This window comes from Fringilla coelebs (assembly GCF_963513975.1).
Source record: "Fringilla coelebs genome assembly, chromosome: 21".
In the NCBI taxonomy this organism is placed as follows: Eukaryota; Metazoa; Chordata; class Aves; order Passeriformes; family Fringillidae; genus Fringilla; species Fringilla coelebs.
This window is the reverse complement of record NC_140047.1, coordinates 2,527,314-2,554,746: the sequence shown is the minus strand read 5'-3', so window position 1 is coordinate 2,554,746 and position 27,433 is coordinate 2,527,314. Positions and strand designations below refer to the sequence as shown.

The 27,433-nt window shown below is 55.0% G+C and overlaps 1 protein-coding gene across 5 annotated transcripts; it reads left to right on the top strand.

Moving 5' to 3' along the window:
• Positions 1-553: 553 nt before the first annotated feature.
• LRSAM1 (leucine rich repeat and sterile alpha motif containing 1) lies at positions 554-25,674 on the top strand. Of its 5 annotated transcripts, none has more exons than XR_014616664.1 (25): positions 772-968; positions 3,473-3,655; positions 5,162-5,218; positions 6,710-6,754; positions 7,208-7,285; positions 8,064-8,132; positions 8,682-8,766; positions 9,970-10,091; positions 11,116-11,206; positions 12,121-12,251; positions 12,824-12,853; positions 13,969-14,091; positions 14,178-14,317; positions 14,853-14,897; positions 15,855-15,925; positions 16,705-16,804; positions 17,498-17,585; positions 18,203-18,277; positions 19,710-19,790; positions 21,631-21,726; positions 22,271-22,369; positions 23,393-23,524; positions 23,905-23,986; positions 24,744-25,464; positions 25,611-25,674. XR_014616664.1 is itself a non-coding variant. In XM_084219536.1 (25 exons), exons 1-25 carry the CDS (start codon positions 966-968, stop codon positions 24,867-24,869), a joined length of 2,301 nt encoding a protein of 766 aa, XP_084075662.1. In that variant the 5' UTR covers positions 772-965; the 3' UTR covers positions 24,870-25,015. The 5 variants fall into 5 exon arrangements, 4 of the variants coding, with proteins under 4 accessions (XP_084075663.1, XP_084075662.1, XP_084075661.1 ...); XM_084219536.1 differs by lacking the exon at positions 25,611-25,674 and adding an exon at positions 24,153-24,301 and having other exon boundaries at positions 24,744-25,015; XM_084219537.1 differs by lacking the exon at positions 772-968 and adding an exon at positions 554-586 and having other exon boundaries at positions 24,744-25,670.
• Positions 25,675-27,433: the final 1,759 nt, after the last annotated feature.

The window sequence follows — 27,433 nt, the reverse complement described above, 5'->3', positions numbered from 1 at the left end:
CGGGGCCGTGGCGGGATCTCTGTAGACGTGTATTTGTATTTCTATATAATAGAGAGAGAGAGAGAGAGAGAGATAGAGATAGATGACATGACATGACATGACATGACATGACATGACATGACATGACATGACAGTCCGCCCTGTTGCAAAATGTGGACTATGTGGAAGGGTGGTGAGACACTGGTAGAGGTCCCCAGGGCACCATTGGAGTCTCCGTCCCTGGAGTTGTCCAAGGAAGGGCTGGCCGTGGCGGTCAGCGCCCCGCGCTGGGGATCAGGCGGGGATCAGTCCCGGGTGGACTCGGTGATCGCGGGGGATCGCTCCTATCCCGGACAATCCCGGGGGATCGCTCCTATCCCGGACAATTCCGGGGGATCGCTCCTATCCCGGACAATCCCGGGGGATCGCTCCTATCCCGGACAATCCCGGGATCCCACAGCCGGGCGGGGCGGTCCTCCGGCCGCCAGGGGGCGCACGGGTGCGGCGGGCAGGGCGCTGCGGGCGGGGCGGGCGCTCTGGCCGCGCCGCTCGCTGGTGCCGCTGATCACGTGAGCCGGCAGTGAGGCGGCGATGGCGGCGCCGAGCGGTGAGCGGGGCTGGGCCGGGCCGGGGGGACCCGCTGGGGGTCACTGGGGCTGCGCCGGGCCGGCACCGGGCACCGCGCCTCGGGGGTGCTCCTCGGAAAGGCTCCGGAGCAGGCGGCGACCGGCGCTGCGCGGTGTCTGCCGCGGAGCAGGCGCTGCTCTCGCTCACTGTCGCTGCTCTCCTCAGGTGTCGAGTCGGTGCCCGAGGGCTGCGAGCCAAAATCCCGGCAGGGCCGACTCAGTCCTTCATCCTTCCCGTTCTGGGTTCTCGAGCTCAGAAAGGCGCTGTTCTGGGTGAGGGAAGAGTAAAGAAGACGAGGAGCTTGAAAGCTGTGTGAGCCTGTGAGGGGGACCCACAGAGAGAAGAAGAGAAGGATAGTGATGGTGAGGGGAAGGAAGGGCTGAGAGGCAGAGCTGCACTGGTGAAGACGAGCGGAGATTTGTTCCAGGGCAGGCTCAGGCTGTGGCGGGGGTGGCAGCTCCAGCACAGAAGCAAACAATGCAGGGCAGCGAGTTCCAGAGCTGCAGTTTGGAGCTGCTGCCTCCTCTGGGCCTGTTCCAGTTCCCTCAGGGCTGTGTGCTGACAGCCTGTCCGACAGCCAGAGCAGCCTGGAGCTGGCTGCTGACACCTCTGTCCCCAGAGCCAGGCAGCATCTTCAGGAGCCCACCCAGATGCCGACCTTGGCTCGCTGCTGCCTCACTCTGCTCCTGAGTGTGTCTTCCCAGACTAAATAAAACATCTTTTCTTTCCACACCCTCACCTTGTCTTGTTACAGTGCCCAGATGAATTTATGGTGTCCAAAATGTTTTGAAATTCTGGCTTCTCCCAGAGCTGTGTCACTGTGTTTGAATTACAGTTGTTAGTAAAGTGAAGCGTTTGGCTTTATTCTGCTGTCATCCACCATCACCCCAACAGCTGCAGACTGGGAAACACACAGAAAACATTCTGTGCCCTTCCTGAGTGTGTGGCTGCTTCTCAGGCAGAGCTGGTGCCTGCAGGAAGCAGGGGGATCAGGATTTGGTGTCCCTGGGTGCTCACTGCCTGCAGGGTGGGTGCTGGCATGGGCACTTACAGGCAGTTCTTTCAGTAATTTAATAAATAAAAATTACATCATGTAATGGTCACATGCCAAGGGCCTTTTTCACTCCTGGCTGCTGAGTTTGATGTGTCTTCACTAATGCAAATTTCCACTTTTGAGAGCTGTTCAATCTGTGTAACAAATCTCTGATCCTTCATCCTGTGACCCCTGGTATGATTCTTTACCTGTTCACTGACTGCCCTTCATGTCTTTATCTGTTTTCTTGGGTAAAAACTGATGATTTCCCATTGTCCTCATGACCACTGAGGTCTGGGTGGAATAGGGAAGGGGGAGGTGGGACAAGAGCATGCAGAAATGCTCAGCAGAGTTGAACATGGTCACCAATTCAAGGATATTCTATTGCAGGCACCTTTGCCTTCTGCTTTCTCAGCTTGAAATCTCTTTTTGTTTGTGCCTCTGATGTCTTGCCCTTGGTTCTGCCCTGCATTTCCCTGACAGTCAGCTTCCCTTCTTGCTCAATGATTTAGGTTTTCCTGGGAGCTGGCTCTGGTCAGCATTTCAGTTGTCTGAACTGGTTAAAGGGGTAGAAATTGGGATGTCAGGGAAGGAGCTACGGAACTGCTGGAGATGAGTTTGCAGCCACCTCCTGCTGTGGCCCATGGCTCGTCCCAGTGAGTGCTGTGACAGCAGGACAGGGACTCAGGATGTCTCTGCCTCCTTGTTCCTGCAGTGCAAGGAAGAGGGATGAATTATACTGAATTATTTTACTTTTACAGTGAGGATTTATCTCTGCAAAGATTTTACAGAGGTTTTGGCACAGCTCTCCCTGCTCAGGGAACCTCCCTGGCTGGATCCTGTGAGTACCTGCTCCCCAGGAGCCTTTGAGGCCAGTTTGCAGACACAGAGCTGGCAGAGAACCAGCACCTTATGTGCAACCCCTGAGCTAAGTGTAGCTGTGCCACTTCCTGCTGCACTGGTGAAGCAGTGCCTCTTTTGTGCTGATTTTTAATTGCTTGGAAATTTTAAGTGTTTAAAAAAGTCACTGCAAGTGTTTAAAATGTTTCTCCCTGTTCAGGGCTCACTGTTGCCCCCTGCTCTTCCCTAACTCCCAGCCTTGCCTCCCAGCCAGGTCCCTCTGGAGCCCCTGTTCAGCTGCAGCCCCAGCTCAGGCTCTTTGTGCTTTGCCCATTTGTGCCCCCTGGTCCTGTGCAGCCACAGTAAACCCCTTTTTCTCCTTGATGTCATTGCTCACCTGGCCCCATCTCTTTTCCAGCATCCCCACTGGTACCACCTCCTTAGCAGCTGCTCTCCCCATTCCTTGTCCAGCCACAACTTTCTACCTTTCCCTCAAAATCTGCCAACAGCTCCTTTTCCTCCCCTGCTGGCTCAGAGCCCTGTCCCAGAGCTGCCTGGTGTCTGTTCCCTTCAGCCACCTGCACTCCTGATTCCACCTTTTGGCATCTTCCTGCACCCAGCCTTTCCTCTCTCAGGTTCAACTTCTCTTCCCTCACACTTGAACCATCTGGAATCCTTGTACTCAATTCTTTGTTATTGTGCCAGAATTGACTTTGAGTTTAAATAATTTGGGTTTTATCCCTGGTACTTGACTTCTTGATACAGCTTTTTTTAATTCCTGGAGTGGACCCTGCATTTCTCTGATCCTTCAGCAACCTTTCTCTGTGCCTATCCCAGGGCTAACCCAGACAACCAACCCTTCTCAGACCACAGCTGGGCTTGAGTGCCTCATGTTTGTACTTCCCTGTGCTGGAACTACCTGTGGGATCCTGCTAAACAAAGACCTTTGCTGATACAATTCTTTTCTTTTTAATTTCCCCCCCAACTCATTAGGTCCCAGTTCTGCAGCCCAGGCTCCCCAGCAAACACAGAGGCCAGGATCCCTCAGCCTTTCTCTGCAGTGACCATCTGTGCCCCTGGACAGAGGCAGGGGCAGGGCTGAAGATGCCTCTCTTCTCCAGGAAGAAGAAACCCAGCAACGATGCTCGGAAGCGCCTTGAGTACCAAATGTGCCTGGTAAGCTCTGCCAGGGTCATTTCTGCCCTCTGTGCCTGGTCCTTGGGTACCAAATGTGCCTGGTAAGCTCTGCCAGGGTCATTTCTGCCCTCTGTGCCTGGTCCTTGGGTACCCAGTGTGCCTGGTAAGCTCTGCCAGGGTCATTGCTGCCCTCTGTGCCTGGTCCTTGGGTACCAAATGTGCCTGGTAAGCTCTGCCAGGGTCATTGCTGCCCTCTGTGCCTGGTCCTTGGGTACCAAATGTGCCTGGTAAGCACTGCCAGGGTCATTGCTGCCCTCTGTGCCTGGTCCTTGGGTACCCAGTGTGCCTGGTAAGCACTGCCAGGGTCATTGCTGCCCTCTGTGCCTGGTCCTTGGGTACCCAGTGTGCCTGGTAAGCTCTGCCAGGGTCATTTCTGTTCTCCATACCTGATCCTGGCCCCGTGTGATTTGGTACATCCCTGCATGACGAGTAACCACGTTCCATGAGCAGTAATTGTGTTTCTGATCCCACAAAGGCAGCAGGTTTTCTTCCTAATGCACCCCAGGGAATTTCTGCCCCCCCATCTGCCTTTGCTTTCCCACCCCCAGGTCTCCTTGGTGCCACTTCCATCCCTCTCTGTGTGGTTCCACGGAGCATCTTCCATCCCACCTCACCTCTTGCCAGCCTGCAGGTGGGACCCCAGCTCTCCTTTCTCCTCCATGCCCCTTTGCCCTTACAGCTCTCCCAGTTTGCTTTTTCTTCCAGGGAACCTGTGAGTTCCCATCACATCTGCCTTGCCTTGTGCCTCCCTTTTGCTTCCCATTATTCTGATCTTCCTGTCACTCTGAGGATTAACTCATTAGATGTTGCTGTTGGTTTTCCTGGAGTAGGATTTCACCAGGGTGCTCTGGCCCAGGGAATCTCATAGGGAAGGGATGAGGAGAGGCTGAGGGAGCTGGGAAAGGGGCTGAGCCTGGAGAAAAGGAGGCTCAGGGGAGACCTTGTGGCTCTGCACAATTCCTGCCAGGAGGGGACAGCTGGGGGGAGGGGGGTCGGGCTCTGCCCCCAGGGAACAGGGACAGGAGGAGAGGAAACGGCTCAGGTTGGGTATTGGGACATTTTTTTCTTGAAAAGCATTGTCAGACATTGCAACAGACTGTCCAGGACAGTGGTGGTGTCACCATCCCTGGAAGTGACCCAGAGGTGTATAGATGTAGCTCTGGGGACATGGGTGAGTGGTGTCTGCCCAGGTTCATTGCTGTTAGCAGCTGCATTGGATGGACTTGATTTGAGCATGGAAGATATTTTGGAACAGAGCCACAGAATCTCAGACTGGTTTGGATGGAAGGGACCTTAAAGCCCATCCAGTGTCACCCCTGCTATGGGCAGGGACACCTTTCCCTGTCCCAGGCTGATCCAAACCCTGTCCAGCCTGGCATTGGACACTGCCAGGGATGGCAGCCCACAAACTCTCTGGGCAAGATGCAGCAAGAGGTGCTGTATTTCTGCATGGTTTGATTCTCTGGATGTTTCTTCCCTCTCCAGGCAAAAGAAGCTGGTGCTGATGACACCCTTGACATATCCAGATGTGAGCTCTCAGAGGTATGTCCTCTACACCTTCCAGTTTTCACTCACAGCTCTGATTCTCTGTCTGCTTCTTGGTACCAACTGTCAGATTTACTCTCATGCCTGAGAGCCTTGAGACAGAAATTGTTGCTGGTCCACCTTTTCCTCTATCTCCTGACTTCTGGGGGCTTCTTCCCTGTTGTTTTGTTTATGTGATTGTTTTTTTTTTTTTTTGTGGGAGTTTGCCTGTTCTGTCTCATTCAACACCATTTCTGTCCTGGGAATCCTTTAGAAGGGCAGAGTGGTCTCATACCCTCCACCAGTGCCTTGTTGGACCCTAGTTTGGGACCTCATGGCTTAATTTTGCTGGTTCTGAGGGAATTGGTTTGCCAGAGGCAGAGTATTTCTGATCTTAGAGCTACACAGTCTGTCACCCATGGTTGTTTTACCGTGTAAGTGAAAATCCAAGTTGCTGGGTAAGGATGAAAGTCTCACTCCCAGCTTGGCTTCTTTTATGGCAACCAACTAAATGAGAAACAATCTGTCTGCTGGTGTGTGGGCAGGCAGTGACAGAGTGCCAGGCACCCAGACACAGCTTTTCCTGCTGGCAGCCAGGCCAGCCTCAGGCAGAAATCCATTTCTATCTCACTTTTCATTTTTATTCCTTGTCTCATGCTTCCAAAATGTTGATCCTGAATACAGGATGCCCTTGCCAAGCAAAGTGTGGAGATTTGACACCATCCTGGAGAGGAGAGCTGCCTGCTGTGCAGTGTGAAATGGCTTTGCTGAGACTTTGGGATGTTTTATTCCAAGCTCAGGAGCCACCAGCAGCTCTGTGTGTGTTTGCAGGCTGTGTGGGACAGCCTGGATGTGGCAGGGTGGCAGACAGAGGATCCACCCAGCCAGCTCCACTCAGGGCCACAGCTAATCTGGGATGCCCAGCAGCTCCTTTTGGACCATAAAACTGTCTTGCTGTTCATTTTCATAGTTGTTTCAATAAAGCAAGTGAGACATCAGTTTGGTTTTACCATTAACCATGGGCAGGAGTCTGGCTGCTGCTGGTTGTGTGCTGCAGAGAAAGTCACAGTGCCCAGCTGTGCCTGGCAGGAGCTGACCTGGCATCTCCTTGGTCTGCCTGTCCCTCTCCTGGCACATCAGGGACACTCTGTCCTGCCTGCTGCTCACCTCTCTCTCAGCACACTGCAGTGGGGTCGTTGCCAAAAGCACAGAATGCATTTCTGTGATGAGAAAGCTGAGCCTTTGCCTGAGCTCATCTGCACAATGAATATTAAATCACACAAGGCTTGAAGTCCTGCCTAAGCCTCAGTCTGTTCTGTGGCACTGTTGTGTCATGGAGAGCCACTGGAAGCTGATTAAATGGAAGCTCCCTGGGAAACACCCAAACCAGAGGGCAGGGATTTTAAGAATCACTTTTATTTTCAGTCAAGCTGTTCACACCTTACAGGTGGACAATGTAGAACTGCTTAAAAGAGAAGTCTGACATGACTATTTCTTTATTGTTTTTAGGTTCCTTATGGGGTCTTTGCAACTTGCAAGGTTTTGCAAAAAAAGGTAATGTTGTAATAAGGAATTATTAAATAATTCTATTAATATGCTTAACTATTGTTGTCATGTTTGATATGACTGTGTGTGGTTGTTTTATGGTGGTCCAGAAGGAATTTTCTTGTGAGGAATTTGTCCACCTGTGTGATACCACATAGAGAGCACTTTGATTTAGATCAATCCTGTGTGTGTTTTTTACAGTTAACTTCTGCCAGGAAAGAAGAGGTGGTTGTTCCTGTCTTAGCCCACCTGAGGGTATTTCTTGTGTGAGGAACTGGCCTCTGGTTTAGATCTCATGCTAAATGTTTGACCTTCTCTGACAGTCCATTTCCTCCTGCAATGTTTTATATGATACTGAATAAGATACTGAGCTCTTATACAGCCTCCCCAGTTCAATCCCAACAAAAGTGCTTGTTCTGGTGTCTCTTGTGTTTTATGTGACAAGAGGGTTTTCCTCCCCAGGTGCTGATTATTCATACCAATAATCTGACATCCTTAGTTCCAAAGTCCTGCAGCCTCCTGAGTCTCATAACTGTGAAGGTAATTGTGATTCTTAACAGTTCAACTGCAGCCTATTTTCCTTGGATTTGAGCTGCACTAAAACACACCAGCCCAAGTAAATCCCTCCTGGCTGGCTTTGTCAGGGATCAGTACCAGGTGTGACACCTGCCTTTTCTGGGTTCAGCTCCCAGGCTGGCAGACAGCAGTCACTGAATGGTTTGTGTCACATCACCATCAGTCCCACATCTCATTTTTATCCCCTTCAGCATCCCAGTTTCCCCCTCAGCAGCCTCACTGGTGGTTGTGGTCAGGCAGAGCTGGGTGTGTTGTTGGGTAGATCATTTCTGCCCTGCTCTGGAGGGTCACTGGAATGGGAAGGAAACTGGTGATGAGTGTACAGGGCTGTATCACCATGGTGCTGGGATTCCCCAAGAGGCAGAGGCATTTCAGCAGCTCCACAGGAGGGAGGGAGGTCTCCAGGTCTAATCCCAACCTCTCCCTGCACTGCTATTGCAGCAGTTCAGCTCATTGATCCTGCAGAAATTCCTGCTGCCAGCCTGGTTCCAAGGAGATGATTTATCCAGTTGACTCCTCCAGTTTTGTAGGACAGCTCCCTCAGTGTCACTGCTCTCCCTTTTCTCTTGTTTGTTACTGATGCCTGAATTTCCAAAATTCCTCCAAGAATTAAGTACCCATGTCCCCTGGAAAACTTGAGCTGCTTTTCAAAGTCCCCATTGGAAGCAAAGTCATTTTCATTGTGAGATAATTAATGACTTTTGTTCCCAACCTTGTTTGGTGACATCTTCTGCTTTTCCAGGTTTTGGATCTGCATGACAACCAGCTGGCATCACTTCCTGCTGATATTGGTCAGCTGACAGCTCTTCAGGTAAAAGTTTTGCAGCTGCATCCCAGGTGTCTGTACAGGGCCTGGAAAAAAGGAGGAAAGAAGAAGAGCAGGAAAGGCCAGGCTTGGTTGTTCTCCAGCTTGGTGCAGCCCAAGTGGCTTCCATGGCCATGCAGATGCTCTGAGCAAGCAGAGTCCTGCTGATCTCCCCAAACATTCATGTTTTGCTGTTCTCCCTGGGGTGGTTATGTTGAGCACCCAGAGCAGTGTCTAAGGGCACACTCAGGGTCTCTCTGCTCAGGGTTCAGCTTTAGGTGGGAGCTGGAGTAGGGGAGGGCTGCCCTGGACACTCCAATTCCCAGTTCCTGCATCTGGATCCAGCACCAGATGTTGGTAGTGAGCAGAGTTTCTCACTGTCCCTGGTAGCTTGGCATGCCCTTTATCCAGGGCTGGTGGAAAATACATTTTTTTAACCCTGAAAGTGCTATCTACAACCAATTTCAAGTTGTCTGAAAGTCCCAGCAGCACAGATGTGTAGAAGACATGAGATTTGGATGAATATTTTGAATATCTTTTCTGTTAATACCTTAGGTCCTAAACCTTGAAAGGAATCTTTTAAAAAGCCTTCCACAATCTATAGGAGACCTTGCACAGCTCCAGGTCCTCAATGTGAAAGGTATGGAATGGAATTGCTCTGGGCAAAGCACATTTATTATCTGGTCATGGTGAGCTGCATTAGCAATTACTCCTTTCAGTCAAGACAAGCACCATATAGTTTATGCTCTTGAGTGCTGAGGAGGAACACAAGGAAGGTTTGAATTCAAATAGTTGGCAAGGCAGGAGAAATGAGCTAACCAGAAAATGTGTCAGCCTCAAGCGCTCCAGTACAGCAAGCAGAGCACTCAGCCAGATAAAGTGAATTACAATTGGGTCCCCCAAAACCCAGAGCTGGCTCCTGTGAGCCTGTGTATCCCCACCAGCCTTGCACAGCCCAAGCACAAAGCTCACACCTCTTTCCCAGACTCCTGGACCTTCTCTAGCTATGCAGTGCCATAAATCTGGGAAAAAAAAAGAGATTTAGTTATGTGGAGCTGTTGCTGAAACAGGGAACGCGGTGGAGGATGAGATGCTTGGAAGGGCAGCTCAGATCATTGTCTGTCTGTCTGTCTGTCTGCAGCACTTGGTCTCTGAGCCTGGGGTGTGTAATCTCACACTCAGTCCCCTTCCTCCCATCCCTGGGACTTAGGCCAAGGGAAGGATGTTACGAATATTCTCCTGATAAAGAGCACACATCCAGCCTGCAGCAGTGACCTCAGCTGAGAAGGAGATGGGTCCCAAATTGCCCTTGGTGGGCAGTGCCATCCTTTGAGTCCCTGTGTGACCTGGCACAGCCCTGTCCCTGTGGAACTGAGCTGTGCATGTGGTTGTGGATTGGTGTACGAACAGATGAGCTTGCTGGCTCCTGGTTTGGGAAGGTTGGAAAAGGAGACTCAGGGGTGCCCTCATCACTCTGCACAGCTCCTGAAAGGTGCCTGTGGTCAGTTGGGGCTGGGCTCTTTCTCCAGGCAGCACTGACAGAACCAGAGCACACAGTCTTAAGCTGCACCAAGGGAAATTCAGGGTGGATATTAGGAAAGTTTTCCACAGAAAGAGTGATAAAGTTCTGGAATGGCCTCTGGGGAGGTGGTGGAGTCCCCATCCCTGGGTGTGTTTAACAAAGCCTGGATGTGGCACTGGGTGCCAGGGTTGAGTTGAGCTGTTGGGTCTGGGTTGGACTCGATGATCTTGAAGGTCATTCTGTGAATTGTGTGGTTCTGTGAATTGTGTGGTTCCGTGAATTGTGTGGTTCCGTGGTTTAGCTGCCTTTCTGTCCCTGCAGGGAACCAGCTGAGGGCGCTGCCCGGGAGCGTGAGCGGCCTGCGGAGCCTGCGGGCTCTGGATGTCAGCGGGAACGAGCTGCAGGAGCTGCCCCGGGGGCTGGCCCACGCCCGCAGCCTGCAGGTACCCAGCCCTGGGGCAGCCCTTCCCAGCCTGCCTCCCTCAGCTGGGGATAAATCCAGCCCACGAGAGGAATGCTTAGGGTCTGGGCAGCATGCTCTGCAGGGAATTGTAACAGGCTGTTCACGCTGTCCACAATGACTTTTTTGTACCTGCTTTGGTCTTTTCTGATCATTTTTACCGTTTAATCTGATCATGACAGAAGCGATCCCCAGAGAGTGAACCCCTGGATTTTACCTTCCTGTCTTTAAGAGCACAAATCGTGCTTCTGTCACCCTGGCAGATCTCCAATTTGTTATCAGCTTTTATGTGTTTATGGCTCTCTGAAGTGCACATTCAGAATGGGAAAAGCAGCAAGATTTTTATGGATATGTTGCCTTCTGGCTGCCAAACCTGTCAGTACTAAATGGTGCAAGTGTGAGGCAACAGGGCTGGCTCAGACACCAGCAGGAAGGTGTGAGTAAATGCTCTCCTGTCTCACACAATATTTTGCTTCACTTCTCATGAGGACAGCCTGAGTTAAGGCATCTGTGCAGCTTTGCCCCCTGTGCTTGGTAAAGTGGTTCCTTTCTAGGCCTTCCTGCTGTGCCCTTCCCTACACAAGGCAGCATTGGGTCCTTTGGTGGCCACAGTAGGACAAAACAAGTGGCTCTTCCCCTCATTCTTTATGGGATTCCTCTCCATGCCCTGGTATCACCCCTGCTTCCCTGCTGAAGGGAACTCCTGACATGGAGTATGGAATGTCTGTAGCGAGAAGTGCTCTGACCTCTGGTACCTAAACATGAAGTGCCAGTGCCTGCATGAGGGGAGTGTTCAGTGAATGGCCAGCTCAGAAACTTCCAGGTGGGGGGAAGTGGAGTCACCTCTGAAAGGTGCCAGACACCCTGCAGGGATTCAATACAGCCTCACATTTATGTTAGGATTTAGGGTAACATGAAGTAAGATTTTGGGGAGCTGCAAGGAGAACTGCAGCTGGCCTCTGTCTAGACTCAGAATAACCTGGAGCTCTGTGTGTTCTGTGTTGGAGACGCTGACCCTGGATGCCTCTGCCATGACCTACCCACCCCCTGACATCTGCAGTGCAGGCACAGAGGCCATCCAGCAGTTCCTCTGCAAAGGTAAGCCAGGAGCACCTGGGCTGTGCCCAGAGATGGCATTTCTGAAGAACAGACATTGTGTGGGCTCTGCTTGGGGTGGTTGCTGATGCCCTGCACACCTGGTTACCTGTCTTTGTTGGCAGGCAGCACAACACAAGTCCTTCCCTGCCACACTGGAATGCAGAGTGGTTTGTTAAAAATCAGAGTGGCTGGGTCTGGCTGTCTCAGTGGCCATAAGAGGTCAGTGCATCTCCCATGGTTATTTGGATTTTCCCTGTGGGAGCATTAGGCATTGTCCAGCTGTCACGTCCTTGGGACAAGGAGAGAGACTCAGGAGTCACTCAAGGTCCCTGCTGCCCTCATTTTCTCTGAGGAAGGACCTGGGCCCTGCAGGTTGTTAGGAGAATGGTGAAAACAGACAGAAAACTCAAACTCACAGATAACATATTGGGAGTTTGTATTTGTGTTTAATACAGAGTTTTGGTGGAGGTTTTATGCAGGGGACAGATATTGGGATATTCCCTGAAAAACCAGGACAGTCAGAACTTATTTTGGTCTGGGCAGTAACAACTGCAGCCCTGCAGAAGTCACCAAGCCTGCACCTGTGTGCAGGATGTGTTTCTGTCCGAGCAGATCCTTGTCCTGGGGGGGATGGAGTGGCCCCACCTTCCTCCCAGAGCTCCTTGTCCATCCCCACTGAGCTGAATCCTGGTAGGAATGGAGTGGCCCCACTTCCCCCCAGAGCTCCATCATTTTTTGCCATCATTAAATGGCAAAATGAGCCTCAGCTGGAGGAGCCCTGCCAGGCACTCCTTGGTGTGTGGGCAGAGGGGGCACAGCTAGAAGCAGTCCCACACAGCAGCCAGCTCACAGCCATGGTGCCAAGGAGCTCTTTGAGCCTTAAATGTTCTTATTTTGTGTCTGGTGCCTTGCAGAGTGTGGAATTGCATACTACCCTCCCTCACAGTACCTGCTTCCCACGCTGGAGAGTGATGGAGCAGGAACTTCAGTGGATGGGGTGGACAAGACAGTGGAGAAGTACCTGGAGGAGGAGAGTGAGTGGCAGGTGAGGCCCTCCTGTACCAGAGGGTTTGGGATTTGTCTCTGTGCTCCACCAAAGCATCTCACAGCACTTGGCACATCATCCCTCATCACCTTCCCCTCCATGAGTTGTGTCTTTGGGGATCGAGGGAGCAGCCAGGCACAGTGTGTGCAGGGATGGCTCATCCTTCCTCAGCTGGGGCTGGTGTCACCATGCTTACTCCTGGAAGACACATCCCAAAGAACTGTCCCCATCCTTGAAAGCAGTGATGGAGCCAAGGGACAGGGGGACATGGAGTGTGCAGTGTGTTTTTGGGGGGACAGCAAACTGCAGAAGAATCTTGTGCTTCCCAGCCAATGCTAGACATGTTCAGCCCTACCTGGGAAAGGGGAGGCTGGGCCAGTAATTGTGGTAGCTGTGCTAATTGTCACTGCCTTTGCCCCTGGAGAAGCCTGAGTGACTGGACTTGGGGCTTGTGTTCCTGTGCCTTTGGTTGATATCTTCACTCAGTATGGGGAGGCTGTACTGTGGAATAATAATATCTACACAAAAGTACTTCTGGGAATAAATGTCTGCTGATATTGCTTATTTTTCAGAACAAATTCTTGGATTATGAGAAGAGGAAGGTAAGGATAAACTCCTGCAACTGCTTTGTCTGCAGCATGGGTCTGCTTCTGGTTTTTGTTTTCCATCTTTTTGTTTCTCATTCCCCTCCCCTGGCTGCACTTTTAGTTTGCTCTTTTTGTTTCCCTGGTCTCTGTCTCTTCCCCTGTGCATGGCTCACTTTGAAATAGCCAGAGGCTCCTGCCTTGCTGTTGCCTTAGCACAAATTCTAGGGTCATTATAGCGCAAGGGGTTTTATATCTCCAGGGCCTCATACCTCCTTGAAGTTATTTCTCAACGCAGCTCCTTTATGTGCTGCCTGTCCCTGGTCCTTGCAGCAGTCATCTGACTCCTCTTCCTCACGGCCAACGTATCCATCTTGCTTCACAGCTAGCCAGCAAACTGCAGCTCTCCTCACAGCTAGCCAGCAAACTGCAGCTCTCTCTTCACCTCTGGTTAGTAAACTGCAACTCTCCTCTCAGCACAGCCAACAAACTGCAGCTCTCTCCTCAGAGCTAGCCAGCAAACTGCAGCTCTCTTCACATCTGACTAATAAACTGCAGCTCTCCTTACAGCTAGCCAAACTGCTCTTTTGTAGCACTTGCTCTTATTGGATACAGGTATGGCTTGTTAAGAGCTGGGCCTGTTTCTAATCTTTAGTAATTAGTTGGTTCTGTAGCAACTCCTCAGCTGTGAGATTATCTGCTGCACTATTTTCCTACATTCTATCTCCCCACACCTTGCAGTTCCCTGGTGCCTTTTGTTCGATTGCTCGGAGTTGGCTGCTTTCTTCAGACAAGGGAGTCCTGTGCCACGTGCAGTGAACCCAACCTGCATTTTGGCTTCACTGCACGTGTTTGTATTGGCTGGTTAGGTATCAGTCAACGCCCAGGAAATTCAGCTCCATGACCTGAAAGAGTTTAGAGACTCTTATGAAGGGAGCAGCAGCTTCTGCTTCCCAGTTTTTGGGTTCCTAAGGAGAGAACATTCCCCTCCCCTAGACAAGCCTCCTATTTGCCATTTAGCTTCCCTTCTTCTCTGCAAGGGACTCCTATCCCTTGCTTTGCCTTTTTGCCAGAATATGTTCTTGCTGGGGAAGGAGGTTCCTGTCATTCATCTTTCTTCTGATTCCTCTCAGGAAAGAAAAACTCAAGAGAAGCTGGAGTTTGAGCAGCGCCTGAACGTGGGGCAGAGAGAACAGGCCCTGCTGGTGCAGCAGCTCAACAGCCACAAGGATGAGATCCTGCAGACAGTGAGAGAGGTGGGTGTGCTGGGCAGGGCCCTTCCAGGGCTCCCACTGCCTTCCCCACACCCACCACCTCCTCCTGGTTTCCCTGCTCTGGGCAGGAGCAGCAGAGGCTGGAGCAGGGTCTGTCGAGGCACCAGCGCTGTTTGGAGGAGGAGAGGCTGAAGCTGCTGCAGCAGCTGAAGGACACAGAGCAGGGCATTGCCAGCCGGATCCAGAAGCTGCTGGAGGACAACCAGAGGTGGGGTCCCAGGGGGTCTTGCTCTGATTTTATTTGTCATGTTGTTTTGAGCAGATCATTTCACCCCTGAGTGTTTCAGACCTGGTCAGGATTGATGTCTGGAGGAGCTGCCTTAGCTCCTGGACTGCCAAAGACCCACTTAAAGCACATGGAATCTGCAGCTTATAAAAACTGTTTCACAGATGTGTGATGTTGGGATTTTGCAGTGCTATGGAAGAAATTCAAATTCCTCATGGAAGGTGCAAATTTGAAGTGTTAAGGTGCCCCTGCCTGTGTCTGCTGGGTCTCCATGTGAGCTGGTGCTGATAGGAGGCCCTCAGCCTGCTGAAAGCTGCTCTGCTGTGCATGACTGCAAAATTGTTTTCTCTCAGGCACATGGGGCATTGTTGGGGTTGGTCCTGTGCAGGGCCTGGAGTTGGATGATCCTTGTGGGTCCCTTGCAAGTCAGGTTTCTATGACTGTGTGATTCAGCTCTGGGGGACCAGGATGTTCTGCTCAGCTTGATGAAAACCTTTTGTTTTATCTTTTTTTTTAGGCAAAAACGAAGTTCAGACATTTTGAAGTCTTTGGAGAATGAGAGGTGAGTCTCTGAAACAAACTTGTCTGAAAAGGGGTAAGAAGCTGGGAAGAGGGCTGGGAGCTTCCTTTCAGAGTCACAATCTGAATCCACCCCAAGTCAGGTGAGGTTCCTCTCATACCTACAGCTGGCTCTGGTCACTGTTGGAGGCAAGACACTGGACTCAGTGTGCCTGGTCCTACCCAGTTTGGCACACCAGTCACAGGGTGATTTTACCTCTTTTTCATCTCTGAAGGGTCCTAAATAATGAGTTTGGGAACAAAATTCTGTGTTCCAATATCAAGGACCAACAGAGATTCTCCATCTGCTGGCAAGAAAGGCAGTTATGAGGGTGTTCCAGCAATGTATTCAGGGTGGGAGGAGCAGGTGAGAAGCAAATCTGCCATTGAGCCAACACTCTGAGCTAACTCTGCACCAAAAGTGACTGTCCCCAGCTCTGCCCTGCCTGTGAGCTGCCCCCCTCCCTTCAGCCAGCTGTGCTGTGGCCCAGTAAACTGGGTGAACATCATCCAGTTGTTTGTCAGACTGTTCCCCAGCCACACCAGCTCCTGACCTGGTAAATGGTGGGGACAAGGACAGGGGTGGTGGGAGGGAGGCCAGGCTGCTGCCTGCAGTGGCACTGCTCACTTGGGCCAGCTGTGCAGGGCTCATCCAGCCTCAGGAGAAAGGAAAGCCAGGGAAGGATCTGGACTGTTTGGGGAGAGCATGTGCACGTTGTGTTGATGTTCTGTCTCAGAAAAATCAATTTCCCTGACTAAAGCCACTGTCCCCGTGGCTTTGAGCAAATGTTGTCTCCCATAAAACTTTGAGGTTCTTCACCAAAAAATCACAGAACTTTGGTGTCTCTGATAAGCCCAGCTTTCCTGGGCAGAGTGAACCTGCCCAGCCTTGAGACTGAGCTGGGTGGGTAGAGGAAAAGGGATCTTGTGAAGGAGTGGCTGAGTTGTTGTTTGTTGGCAGAATCAGGATGGAACAGCTGATGGCAATAACCCAGGAGGAGACGGAGCAGCTGCGCAGGAGGGAAGTGGCCTGTGAGTCCAGAGAGGTCCTTGGGGAGATGAGGTGAAGGGTCTGGGGTGCCAGGAGCAGCTGAGGGGGCTCAGCCTGGAGAAGAAGAGGCTCTGGGGGCACTTTCTCACTCTCTACAACTCCCTGAAACAAGGGTGTATCCAACTGGGGATCAGGCTCTGCTCCCAGGGAACAAGGGACAAGAGAAGAAACAGTCTCAAGTACCCCCAGGACTGGCAGAACCCAACTCCTTTCTGCTCTGGGACAGGGACAGGAGCCAGGGCACGGCTGGGGCTGGGCCAGGGCAGCTCAGGCTGGAGCTCAGGGAAAGGTTCTTCCCCCAGAGGGTGCTGGCACTGCCCAGGCTGCCCAGGGAATGGGCACGGCCCCGAGGCTGCCAGAGCTCCAGGAGCCTTTGGACAGCGCTGCCAGGGATGCCCAGGGTGGGCTGGGTGGGGGTCTGGGCAGGGACAGGGGCTGGGCTGGGGGATCCTGGTGGATCCCTTCCAGGTCAGGATATTCTGGGATTCTGTGATCTCAGGGCTGGTAAGCAGGGACTGGGCTTCTCTTAGCACTGAAGGGGTGCAGGCACAGGCAGAGTGGAGTTTGCTCAGCTCTTTTCCCAATAAAGAGCCACAGGTGGGTGGGTGTGCTCTGGAATCAGTGAAGTGGGAAGAGCAAGAGCAATGAGAAAGGAGCCTCTGTTGGTTGCAGTGACTGCAGCAGCAGTGGTGGGTGGGTCCTGTACTGCACACCCAGGCCAGGCAGGCACTGACAGCCCCTCTGTCCCCTCTGTCCCCAGCTGCCATGCAGCAGATGCTGGCTGAGACCTACAAGAACAAGCTCCTCCAAATGACCTCCGAGTCTCGTCGGCAGGACCTCGTCAGCCAGGCCTGCTCCAGGTGCAGGGGCTGTCTGGGGCTGGTGGTGCTGCTGTGAAATCCCCTTCTTTCAGCAGTGTAATTCCCATTACACCAGGAACCCTGGAGCTGCTGGAATGCAGCAGGACAGCTGTAACAGCACAGGACAGTGCAGATTAAACTGTCAGACTGCCTTAAATGAACCACCTTCTAATGACCACCATTTGCATGTTAATCACACTTTGGGGGAACTGTCACTTTTTTGCACTGTTTATTTTCCCTTATACATTCTGCTAAATATGGAGGATGGAGTTAGACCAGTTGTATTCCTGTTTTTTGAGGCACTGCAGTGCCAAATTGTAGCCCAGAGCTGCTCCCCTCACCTCCCAGGCTGCCTCAAGGGAGCTGGGTGTGCATAAGTAGTACACGAGTGCTGCTGAGCATCCTGGCTCACTGTTTACAACAAGATGAGAAATTTCAATCTGGCAACATCTGGCACTGACCAAAACCAGCCTTGTGAGCCTGTGACCTGCTCAGCAGGGCCACAGGAGCCTGTGGTGCAGGTTTGGTTTGGGTGTAGGGAAGGAGGTGTTAAATTTGTGGCCTTCAGCTGTGCAGTGCCACTGCTCTTCCCCCATTCAGTAAGGAATTCCTCCTCCTGCATTCCCCATTGCCTGCTTTTCCTCTGAGTCCCAGACCCAGCATTAACTCCATGCCACATCCATCTCCTTGCAGCCTAGCTGAGATGGATCAGAAGTTCCAGCAGATCCTGGCTTGGCAGCAGCTGGATCAGAACAAAGCTGTCAGTCAGATCTTGCAGCAGGTAGGCAAAGGAGTAAACTGGTCATGGGGGCTGGAGGGAGAGCAGGATCCAGAGTGGGTCACAGGAGCAGCAGTGGCTGGGCTGGGCTGCATGCAGAAGTGATTTTATTTAACACTACATGCTAAACTTTGAAAAATCTGCTATTCTGACAAATTAACTTGAGTGGTTAAAAAAAATTATTTTTTATCTAGCCAGCAAATTTTCAGAAAGGACAGAAGCATGGACCATGGGAAGCAAAACTGACACAATGATTAAGAGGGGATTTTGAGACAGAAGTCCTGTCTTTGGCAGGTTTCCTGGGGGACTTGGGACAAGTATTTTCAAAGTTTGTTCTCAGAAGTGCTGGGCAGCTGTGCCCTGCAGCACAGCCTGGCTACTCAGTGTTGCTGAAAAGAAGAGGTGGGGTCACACAGAGCATTCCAGATGAATTAATATTTCTCTGTGTGTCTCCAGGGTGGGCTTTACCTGTTGGGCTCTCAGCTGTGTTTCAGGACATTGTTGCTCAGAGCAAGCACCACTCAGGGACTTGTACTTGAGTCCCTGCAAGGGAGCAGCTTCTGAGCCCATCAGCAACTGCACCAACCACCTCACTAAGCAGGATTTTGCCTGTCCCTCAGATTGAGATGCAGAAAACTGCCTTTGAAGCTCTCCAGGTGAAGAAGGATCTTATGCACAGGCAGATCAGAAACCAGGTGAGTCAGCAAGAGAGGAAAGAGCAACCAGCTCCTCAGCTCATCCTGCTGTTTGGTGAGACCCTGGGAGGAAGAGCAAAGTGCTGTGAGCACAGAGCAGGTCTGAGGACATGGAGAGCCCTGGTGCTGCTGTGAGCTCTGGAACAGAGAGCTGGACAGTGTTGGTTACACTACAGCTCTGAGGGAGGCAGTGTCAGAGCAGGTTTTAGATTCCTGGAGGTGGTGGCATTGCCACTCCTTCAGTCACCTGCACTGGCTCTGGGGGGGATCTGCAGTTGCACCTCTGATTTCCTTCAGGCTGTGTACTTGGCAGGGCTGCTGCTTCCACATGAGCCCACTGCATCCCCATCCAGCACATCAGAGCTGCACCTTGAGCCATCAGTTCACCTTTTCTTTCCCATTCTCAGCCTGCCTTTCTGAGCTCCATTCTGCAGAAGGTGCAGTGATGTAGTTGAGGAGAAGAGCAAGACCCCGTGGAGAAAGTCATAGTGGATGATGCAGGATGATGCAAAAGTGGCAGGGGATGATGCAGGAAGGTGGGAAGGCAGCAGTGGTGGATGCAGGAAGGAGGGTTGCTGGTTTTTGACACAGTGCTCCAGAATCTTCCCTCTCCTGATTTGACACAGAAGAAAAGTCTCAGTTCAGGATTTGGTGGATAAACTTGAGGGCTTGGATACTTTGAGTGCCCCAGTGACCAAACTCTGCTGGAAGCCTGTGACCTGTCTGACAGCTCCCCATCATTGCTTGACTGCACCATGAGGGCCCTGCATTTTGCTCCCTCTTGCTCTGTGAACAAAGGGAGTTTGTTCCTTGATGCCAAGGCTGGGCCTTTCACCCTTCCCACCCCTCCCACCAGCCTTGATGCCAAGACTGGACCTTGGGACCCCTTCCACCCTGTGCTGCAGGGGCAGAGCCTTGGGGTCAGCAGGAGCAGTGTGGCCTGGGGACAGCTGGTGGCCTGGCAGAGGGGTGAGCTGGGCTCTCATCTTGGCTTTGCTATGGGACCTTGGGCAACTCACTTCACCTCTCTGTGTCTCTCTTGTCCCACCTGAAAGAGCAGGTGTTGTTCTGGGATCTGGAGCACCTGGAAACCAGGGCACTGTCCCAGGAGTCCGTAGTTTGAGCTGGGAGGGCTTTGGCTCTGCATTCCAGTGTGGCTGCAAAAGGTTTGGGTGCACAAACTGATTGCAGTGTGAGGCTCCTGACTTGAGCAGAAGTGTTCAGAGTAGAGAGACAGTTGGAGTGGGGGGACACAGCTTCTCAGGTAAAAGAAGAGGGACCCTCAGTGCACACATCACCAAAGGGCACAAGCAGCTCCCCCCAACCTCTGGGTGTTCTGCAGTGCTGCCCTTGCCAGTCAGACTTCATTTTAAAAGAGCATAAATTAAAGTAATTTTAAATGTCAGTAAAAAATGTTTCATCTTCTGTTTAGATTAAATTAATAGAAACAGAGTTATTGCAGCTGACACAGCTGGAGTTAAAGAGGCAAGAACTGGACACAGAGACACTGCAGGTACGTGGGGCTCTGGGGCTGCCCCCCACCCTCCCTGCTCTGGGATTGCTCCACCTGCTTCCCTGCTCCTGGCACTTTCCAGATGGTTTTCTGCTCAGTCAGAAGGTCCTTCTGCACAGCACACACCAACCCCTTTGTGTCCTGGGAATGTGGGACATCACTGCTTCTCCTACACACCCCCAGGCATTCTCAGCAGAGAGACAGAGGAACCCTGATAGGGATGGGCAGTTCCAGGTGTGCTGGGTGGAGAAGGATTTTGCAATCCAGTTGTTGGCTGTCCCAAAACCACCTGCTTGCTGTGCATTGCATGTCCTCTTATATTTTGTTGTGTTTTGGTTTTGACATCATCAGCAGTCACACATTGAGGAATGCCAGGTTTAGCTTCAGCAGCTTGGCTTTAAATTTTGTTTTGTGATGATTTGCATCAGTTCTTTTCTTCTGTGTGCCATGTGCCAGGTCAGGTCACCTGTTTAGTCAGCCCACAATCAGTGACAAACAGCCAGGGCAGTCACAGAGCAGTGGTTGGTGCTGGCTTCAGGCAGCAGTGCCTCCCAGCCCTGTCCTGCATCCTTCAGGTGTCAGGTTTGGGTTGTGCTACCTGGACTCACTCAGCTCCTCTGTGTCACTCTGTGGTGTTGGAGGGCAGAGGGTGGGGACCACCCAGAGTTCATGCAGGGCAGACCAGGTGTGACCTGGTGAGCACAGGAGCTGCAGGGCAGTGCAGGAAGCAGGGCTCTGCCCTGCAGTTTCAGCACCAGGAGCTGAGGAACAAGGCCTGAACGCCTGGAGCTGCCTGGATCCCCCTGCCCTTGGTGCTGTGCACCCCAAAGGGTCCCTGCTGGGGCTGGAGCAGCTCCTCCTGTCATCAGGTGTCCCTCTCCCTCCCTGGAGGTGCTGATGCTGCCTGCCTCTGTCAGGGCAAGGCAGCTCTGGTCACCTGGAGGTAGGGCTGGCCTGGGAGGGGCAGCTGCTCCTCTCTTAACCAGGGGCCTTGTCCCTGTGCAGGGGCCAGGTGCTGATCCCTGGCTGGACAGGCCTTGCAGCCCGTGGGACAGTGGAAGGTGTCCCTGCCTATGGTAGGGGGTGGAACAGGATGGATTTTGAGGTCTCTTCCATCCAAACTAGTCTGTGATTCTGTGATCAGTGAAGGTTTCCCCAAACTTTAGAGTGTAACAGAATCCTTGTCCCTCTGTCCTTGTGCCTGATGGCCACTGGCCTCTGCTCAGATATGGGTGAGCTGGGACTGAAGCTGCAGAGGGGCCACATGATGGGACATTCCTGAGCCACTTAACTCTCCAGTGCCAAGGAGGGGCTGCAGGGATGCCTGGCCTTGCTCTGGTGTGCTTGGGGTGAGACCCCAGGAGAAGGAAACATCCCAAAGGCATGGGGACCTCACCTGTCCTGTTTGCCTGCAGGACTCCAGACCTCCTTTCAGGTGGTCTTTTCTCGGTTGGACAGCGCTTGGAGCAGCCTGGGCCAGTGGGAGGTGTCCCTGCCATGGCAGGGGTGGCACTGGATGGGCTTTAAGGGCCCTTCCAACCCAAACCAGTCTAAGATTCCATGATTCTAAGGAGGGGTACCACGAATACTTTTGGCTGAGCTCCTGATGAAGTGAGGAGGAGCTGCTGCAGCCAGGGTGGGCTGGGGCTGACAGAGCAGTGCAGGGCTGAAGGAGCAGGTTCAGCTGGTTCTGCCCTGCCAGTGCTAGGAGAGGATCTGAGCTGTGGGCACAGGAATTGCACAGCATGGGGACTGATGTGGGTCTGGCAGGAGCTTTGCTGGGAAGGGGACAGGGTGGCAGCAGTGTGGGGCTGTGGCTCCCAGAGCTCTCCTGTTGCAGGAGGCGGTCGCGGAGCAGTGCCGGGCACTCGGCTGCCTCCTGCAGCAGCTGCTCAAGGAGAAGAAGCAAAGGGAGGAAGAGCTGCAACAAATCCTGGTAATGAAGCCCCTCATGCAGTGCTGTGGGTGAGGAAGCATTTGGGTTGGCTGCAGGGACAGTCCATGGCTCAGTGTGGGAGTGAAGGGCAGCAGAGCAGGGCTGTGTCCAGGTCCAGAAGCCAATTTAGCCCCAGGAAATTCTACTGTAAACCTGGGGGGCACAGCAGCACTGCCTGGTGCAGCATGGCCACCATCATCACCCCCAGTGACCCTGCTGGGAAGGGAGTGGTCAGCAGGATGAGCACAAGGGATGGGAGTTGTGGTCTTGCAATCCTGAAGATCTGCAGACCTCCTGAGCCTCAGGAGCCCAGGCCACAGGTCCTGGGGCAAAGGGAGCAGAGAGCTGCACAGCCCTGTGTGCAGCTGTGGTCAGAGTGGGGCCAGCCTGCAGGAGCCAGAAATCCTGTTTGACCCCCATCAATCACAGTGCTCTGGCTGGGCCCTGCACTGCCCAGGCTGGGGGTTCTCTCCTGCACACCCATCCCTGAACCCCCCTGGCCGTGTTCCCTCGGGCTGCTGAATGAATTGAGTTTGTTTTTCAGCTGGAAATGGAGGCAAAGAGTGAAACCAAGCAGGAGAACTACTGGCTGATCCAGTACCAGCGCCTGCTGAACCAGAAGCCCCTCTCCCTGAAACTCCAGGTGCTGCTGCTGTTCCTGCTGCCACTGTGGCTCTGCTTTGCTCTGGGGGAAGTAAGGACAGCCCCCTGAGCTAAGGCTGGGAGCAGGTCACAGAGCCCTCACACAGATCCAGTGCTCCCTCATTCCTGCCTGTGGAAGGGTGGAGCTGCCCAGGTCCCTGTGGAGCCAACACCTCAGCTGTTCCCAGCAGGAGCTGTTGTCCCAGCCCCAGACTGCTGGTCAGGAACAGAAAACTCTTGAGTACCTTTCAGGCAGGGCTTCTTGTTCCAGCTGGGCACCCAAAGGGCTCTGCTTGGCTCCCCAAATTCCCCTTCAAACACGACTGAGTGCAGCAGCTCCTTCCCATTCCTGCCCCTGATGGCTTGAGCCAGGAATTCATGCTGGTAAAGTCCCCTCAGGGTGGGCACAAGGAGACTGATCTGAGCTCTGCCTGTGCCACAGATTGGCTTGAGCTGGCAAAGCTGGGGCTGCTGCAGATGTGGATTGCCATGGGCATTGTTTCATGTGTTTCATGAGGGGAGCTCACTGGGGCTTCAGCTCCTCCCGAGGGCCAGCTCTGATCCCTGCTCTGGGACAGGGACAGGAGCCAGGGCACGGCTGGGGCTGGGCCAGGGCAGCTCAGGCTGGAGCTCAGGGAAAGGTTCTTCCCCCAGAGGGTGCTGGCACTGCCCAGGCTGCCCAGGGAATGGGCACGGCCCCGAGGCTGCCAGAGCTCCAGGAGCCTTTGGACAGCGCTGCCAGGGATGCCCAGGGTGGGGTTGGGGGGGGTCTGGGCAGGGACAGGGGCTGGGCTGGGGGATCTCTGTGGGTCTCTTCCAGCTCAGGATATTCTGTGATTCCCAGACCACAGCATTTTGAACTGTGCCCATAAAACACCTGGGGCCAGAGCTGCTCCACCTGTTGGGCTTCCAGGCTTTGGTGTGTTTGGGATGCAGCAGGGCTGGAGCAGGGCAGGCCAGGGATGAGCACAGCCCCAGCCCTGCTGCTGCCTGGACCCAGGGGAGCTCATTCCATGTTTTGCAGGAGAAGGGTTTGGAGCAGCAGCTGGTGACCCTGCTGCTGGAGCTCTCTGCTGAGCAGTACGTGCCAATCTTCGCTCACCACCGAATATCCCTGGAAACGCTGGGGACCATGAGTGCCAGGGACCTGGAGAAGGTACGAGACTGCAGAGCCACAGTGTGGGACAGCACCAGCAGGGATTGTCCCTGTCCCTGCTCAGACTCCACCTGTGCCTGGCTGGATGCTCTGCTGTGTCACCTCCCCACAGGGACAGGTGCCTGTGCTGCTCTGCCTCTCCCTGTGGGCAGTGGCCCTTCCAGAGACCTGCAGGGTGAGCCGCAGCCTGGCACCATCTTCCAACATCCTCCAGATGCTCTCTGTAGTAGAAATAGCACCAAGGAATTCCTGGTGCCTGGCAGAGGGGCTTTCTTTGGCATGGCCACGTCTTGCCAGCAATGCCCAGGAGTTTTTAGTGTCCCCTTGGGGACATCAGCCTGCTGTCCCTCTGGGGCCAACACCCTCCTCTTTCCCCACAGCTGGGTGTGACAGAGGCTGGTCTGCAGCATGCCATCCTCAGGCGGGCTCAGGAGATGCTGGCTGTGGCCACAACCATCCCAGGTACCCCCAGTTCCTTTCTGCCACATTTTACACTCACAGCCGGTACCTGAGCCTGGAGCAGGGAGCTCTGTGGGTCAGACACCTCCTGTGGGTGTGTGAGGAGGGCAGGCCGGGCTGCGGGGGGCGATGGGCAGCGCTCGGGGGACTCAGCCGGCTGCGGTTGCAGAGCTGCGGAGGGCAGAGGACAGCGCGGTCCCTGCGGGCCCCGAGCCCAGCGCTCCCCTGGAGGAGCCCCCGGGCCCCGCGGTCCCCACGGCCCCACCGCTGCAGGGGGACGAGAAGAAGTCGGAGTGCGTTGTGTGCATGGAGCGGGAGGTGAGAGCCGGCACCGCCCGGGGCTGGAGCAGGGCGCGGAGGGAGGGCGGGATCCAGCGCAGCCCCAGCTCTGCCCGGCCCTGGCAGTGCCCGGGTGCTCATCCCGCAGCTCCCGGGCACAGCCGGGCTGGGCATCGCAGCGGGGATGGGGGGAGAGAAGGGCAGGGCAGGGACGGACAGGGCTCCGTGCGGGCTTGGGCAGGAGCTCGCTGAGCTCCCCCACCGGCCCTGGGCAGCGCTCACGGGGCTGCTCAGCCCCGCCGTGTCCTGCCCCGTGTCCCATCGCGCTCCTGCTCGGCACAGCCCAGGCCCTGCACACCCAGGGGGGACGGAGATTGGGGTGCGGGCTCTGAGCCCCCAAGTGCTCCCCAGCTCCCCCGTGCTGGGAGCGGTGTTCAGGGACAGCAGCACTCTCCGTGTCCCCTCTTTGTCTCTCCCCCAGCCCCAGATGATCTTCCTGCCCTGTGGCCACGTCTGCTGCTGCCAGGGCTGCTGCGAGCGGCTGCACTCGTGTCCCCTGTGCCGCCAGGACATCGCCCAGCGCATCCGCATCTTCCACAGCGCCTAGGCCGGCCCGGGAAGTGCCAGCCCCGCTCCCGGGATGTTCCCGCTGCCGCTCATGTCCCTGTCACCAGCCCACGACCGGCGCTGCCCTCCCCGTGCCCAGCCCCGCGCTGCCTGTGCCCGGGAGCCTCAGCATCCCCCAGCTCCCCGGGCTCCTTCAGTGAATCCCTTCCTGCTGCCCGCCCGCCCTGCGTCGCCGTGCCTGGGTGACAAACCAGGCGCAGCTGTGTCTCCTCCTCTCTGGCAGAGGTGTTTGCTGTCAGAAAGGCCCCCGGGGGCTCACAGGGACACGGGGAGTGCTTCCAGCAGTGCTGCCCGGAGCGGGGGGGGGGAATTTCCCGTGGGAGCATTGGGTCGGGACGTGCTGTTCTTCGTGTGCTGACGCTGCCGTGCACCTCTGTGTCATGCCAAAGGTCTGGGGCTTCTGCTCTGGAGCCCCACAGGAGCATGTCTGGGTCTGCAGCCTCAGGCAGGCAGAGCCAGGAGCTCCCCAGCCCCCAGTTCCTGCTCCTGTGGGAGGGGAAAGAGCAACACCCCCAGGCCTGGAGGGACGTGCCCTGGCCAGAGGAGCCCGTGGGGGTCCCTCATCCACAACCCAGGTAGGGAGCAGAAAGTGCTGCTGCCCCTGGACAGCACCGGGGCAGGGCTGGAGCTGTGCCCAGCTCAGGACCACGGTGTCTCTGCACTGGGGGGTGGAGACTGCTCCATTGTCATTGGTTAGTAACAATTCCTGTCTGTCCTTCAGCTCCTGACCCTGAAATACAAAAATGCTGCCACGAGCTCAGTCCCACCACAGCCTTACCCAGGAGCAGCCATTAAACTGCAGCTGGTTTCTGCTGGAGGTGTTTGCTGCCTCTTTCCTTCTGCAGGGGGGTGGCTGGAGCAGGGCCAGGGCCACTACCCCATGCCCGGCTGTCCCAGTGTCACCTCCTCCTTCTAACCTTGTCAGAGAAGAATTTGAGGCTCTGGGCCTTCTCTCAGCGTGTTGCTCATCGTGGAGCTGCCCCAGGGATGTCTGTCTAGACAGGAGAGACCTTGGACCCTGCGCTTGGGTTGCCTCACATGAGCTGCCCCATGCAGAACATCCCTGTGGGACACGTGTGTGACCTCGTTGAGGTGCCCAGTGCCACCAGTGTCCTGGGGACGTGCCAAAACACCAGGGCCGGCGCCTTGGGAACACCCTGGGGATGTTTTTCCAGCCTTTGTTTTCACGTTTTGCTTCTGTTGCTGCCCATCGGAGCAGGCAGGTCCTGTCCGGGGTGGGGCAAGGGGCTGCTCCAGGAGCGGCTGGTGCTGGGATGGAGGAGGGGAGCCCTGGGGCGGTGCCCGAATGAGGGCAGGAAGGGTCATGGAACACCCTCACTCCTCCCTGCTCCCCGTCCCTCGGCATTCCCTAGGGTCGGGGAGGAGGAGGGAGTCAGAAGCCCTGGCCTGAGAGGGGAGGAGAGGGCATCCAGCCCCCAAGGAGCCCCCCCTGGCGCCCCCTCCCCAGGGGCAGCCAGAGACCACACGGGGACCCCACTGGTCCGGACGGAGAGGGAGGAGAGTCCCGAGGGCTGCCCCGACACCCGGCCGGCAGCAGCGAGGCTGCAACAACCCCTCCATCCTCTCTGCCCCCTATCCCACCGCCCCCTCCATTCCCACCGCCCCTCCATCCCGTCCGGTGACCGCCGGGCCGTGCCGGGGGTGGCGATGGGTGACGGGAGCTCCGGGCAATGAAGAGGGGCCAGCGCTCCCGGAGCGCCCGCAGTGCCGGGCTGCCCTTCATCGCCAGGGCCAGCACGGCCCCACTGCAGGGACAGCCCCGCTCAGCCACGGGTCGGACAAAACAGCGGGAGCATCCCTCCGGGCACGTTCTGAGTCTGCGGGGAAAAGTAAAATAATTTTAAAAGCACGCTTCGGCCCCAGCCAGCCCCAGGCAGTCGGGGCCTGCTGCCCCGTCCATCCCTGGAGCCCCGAGGTGGCCGTGCCGGTGGCCGGGGCCACCTCCTGCACCGGGTGACAGACCCCAAGGTTGGTGGGAAATGGGTGCGCGACGGGGCTGCTGCACCCACTGCTCAGCCGGTCCTAAAGTTCATTAACAGGGATGGAAACCGTGCTTGGGAAGTGCTAAGAATCGGATGGATTTGGAACGGGAGAAGGGAACGAGCAGCAGGTGTTTTAGGGGCAGCAGCTCTGCGGTGGAGGTGGAGCGTTCCCTGTGCCGCTCCAGCGCCCTCCGAGTACCCTGGGGCCAGGCTGAAGTTCAGGGGGGGCGGCCGCCCCGGCCCCCTCAGCCCTCCCCGGGCTCGGCCATCGCCGCCCCCCGCCTTCAAAAGCGGCCGGGCCGGGCCGTGCCCGCGGAGCGCGATGGCAGCGGGGCCCGAGGCCGGCCGGGAGTGCGGCATCTGCTACGAGGCGTACTGGGGCGCCGGGGGCGGCCCGCAGGAGCTGCCCTGCCGCCACTCGCTGTGCCAGCGCTGCCTCCGCAGGCTCGTGTGCCGCGCCGCCACCGTGGCCTTCGTCAGCTGCCCCTTCTGCAGGATGGTGACGCTGCTGCCCGAGCCGGCCCCGGCCGCGACAGCGGAC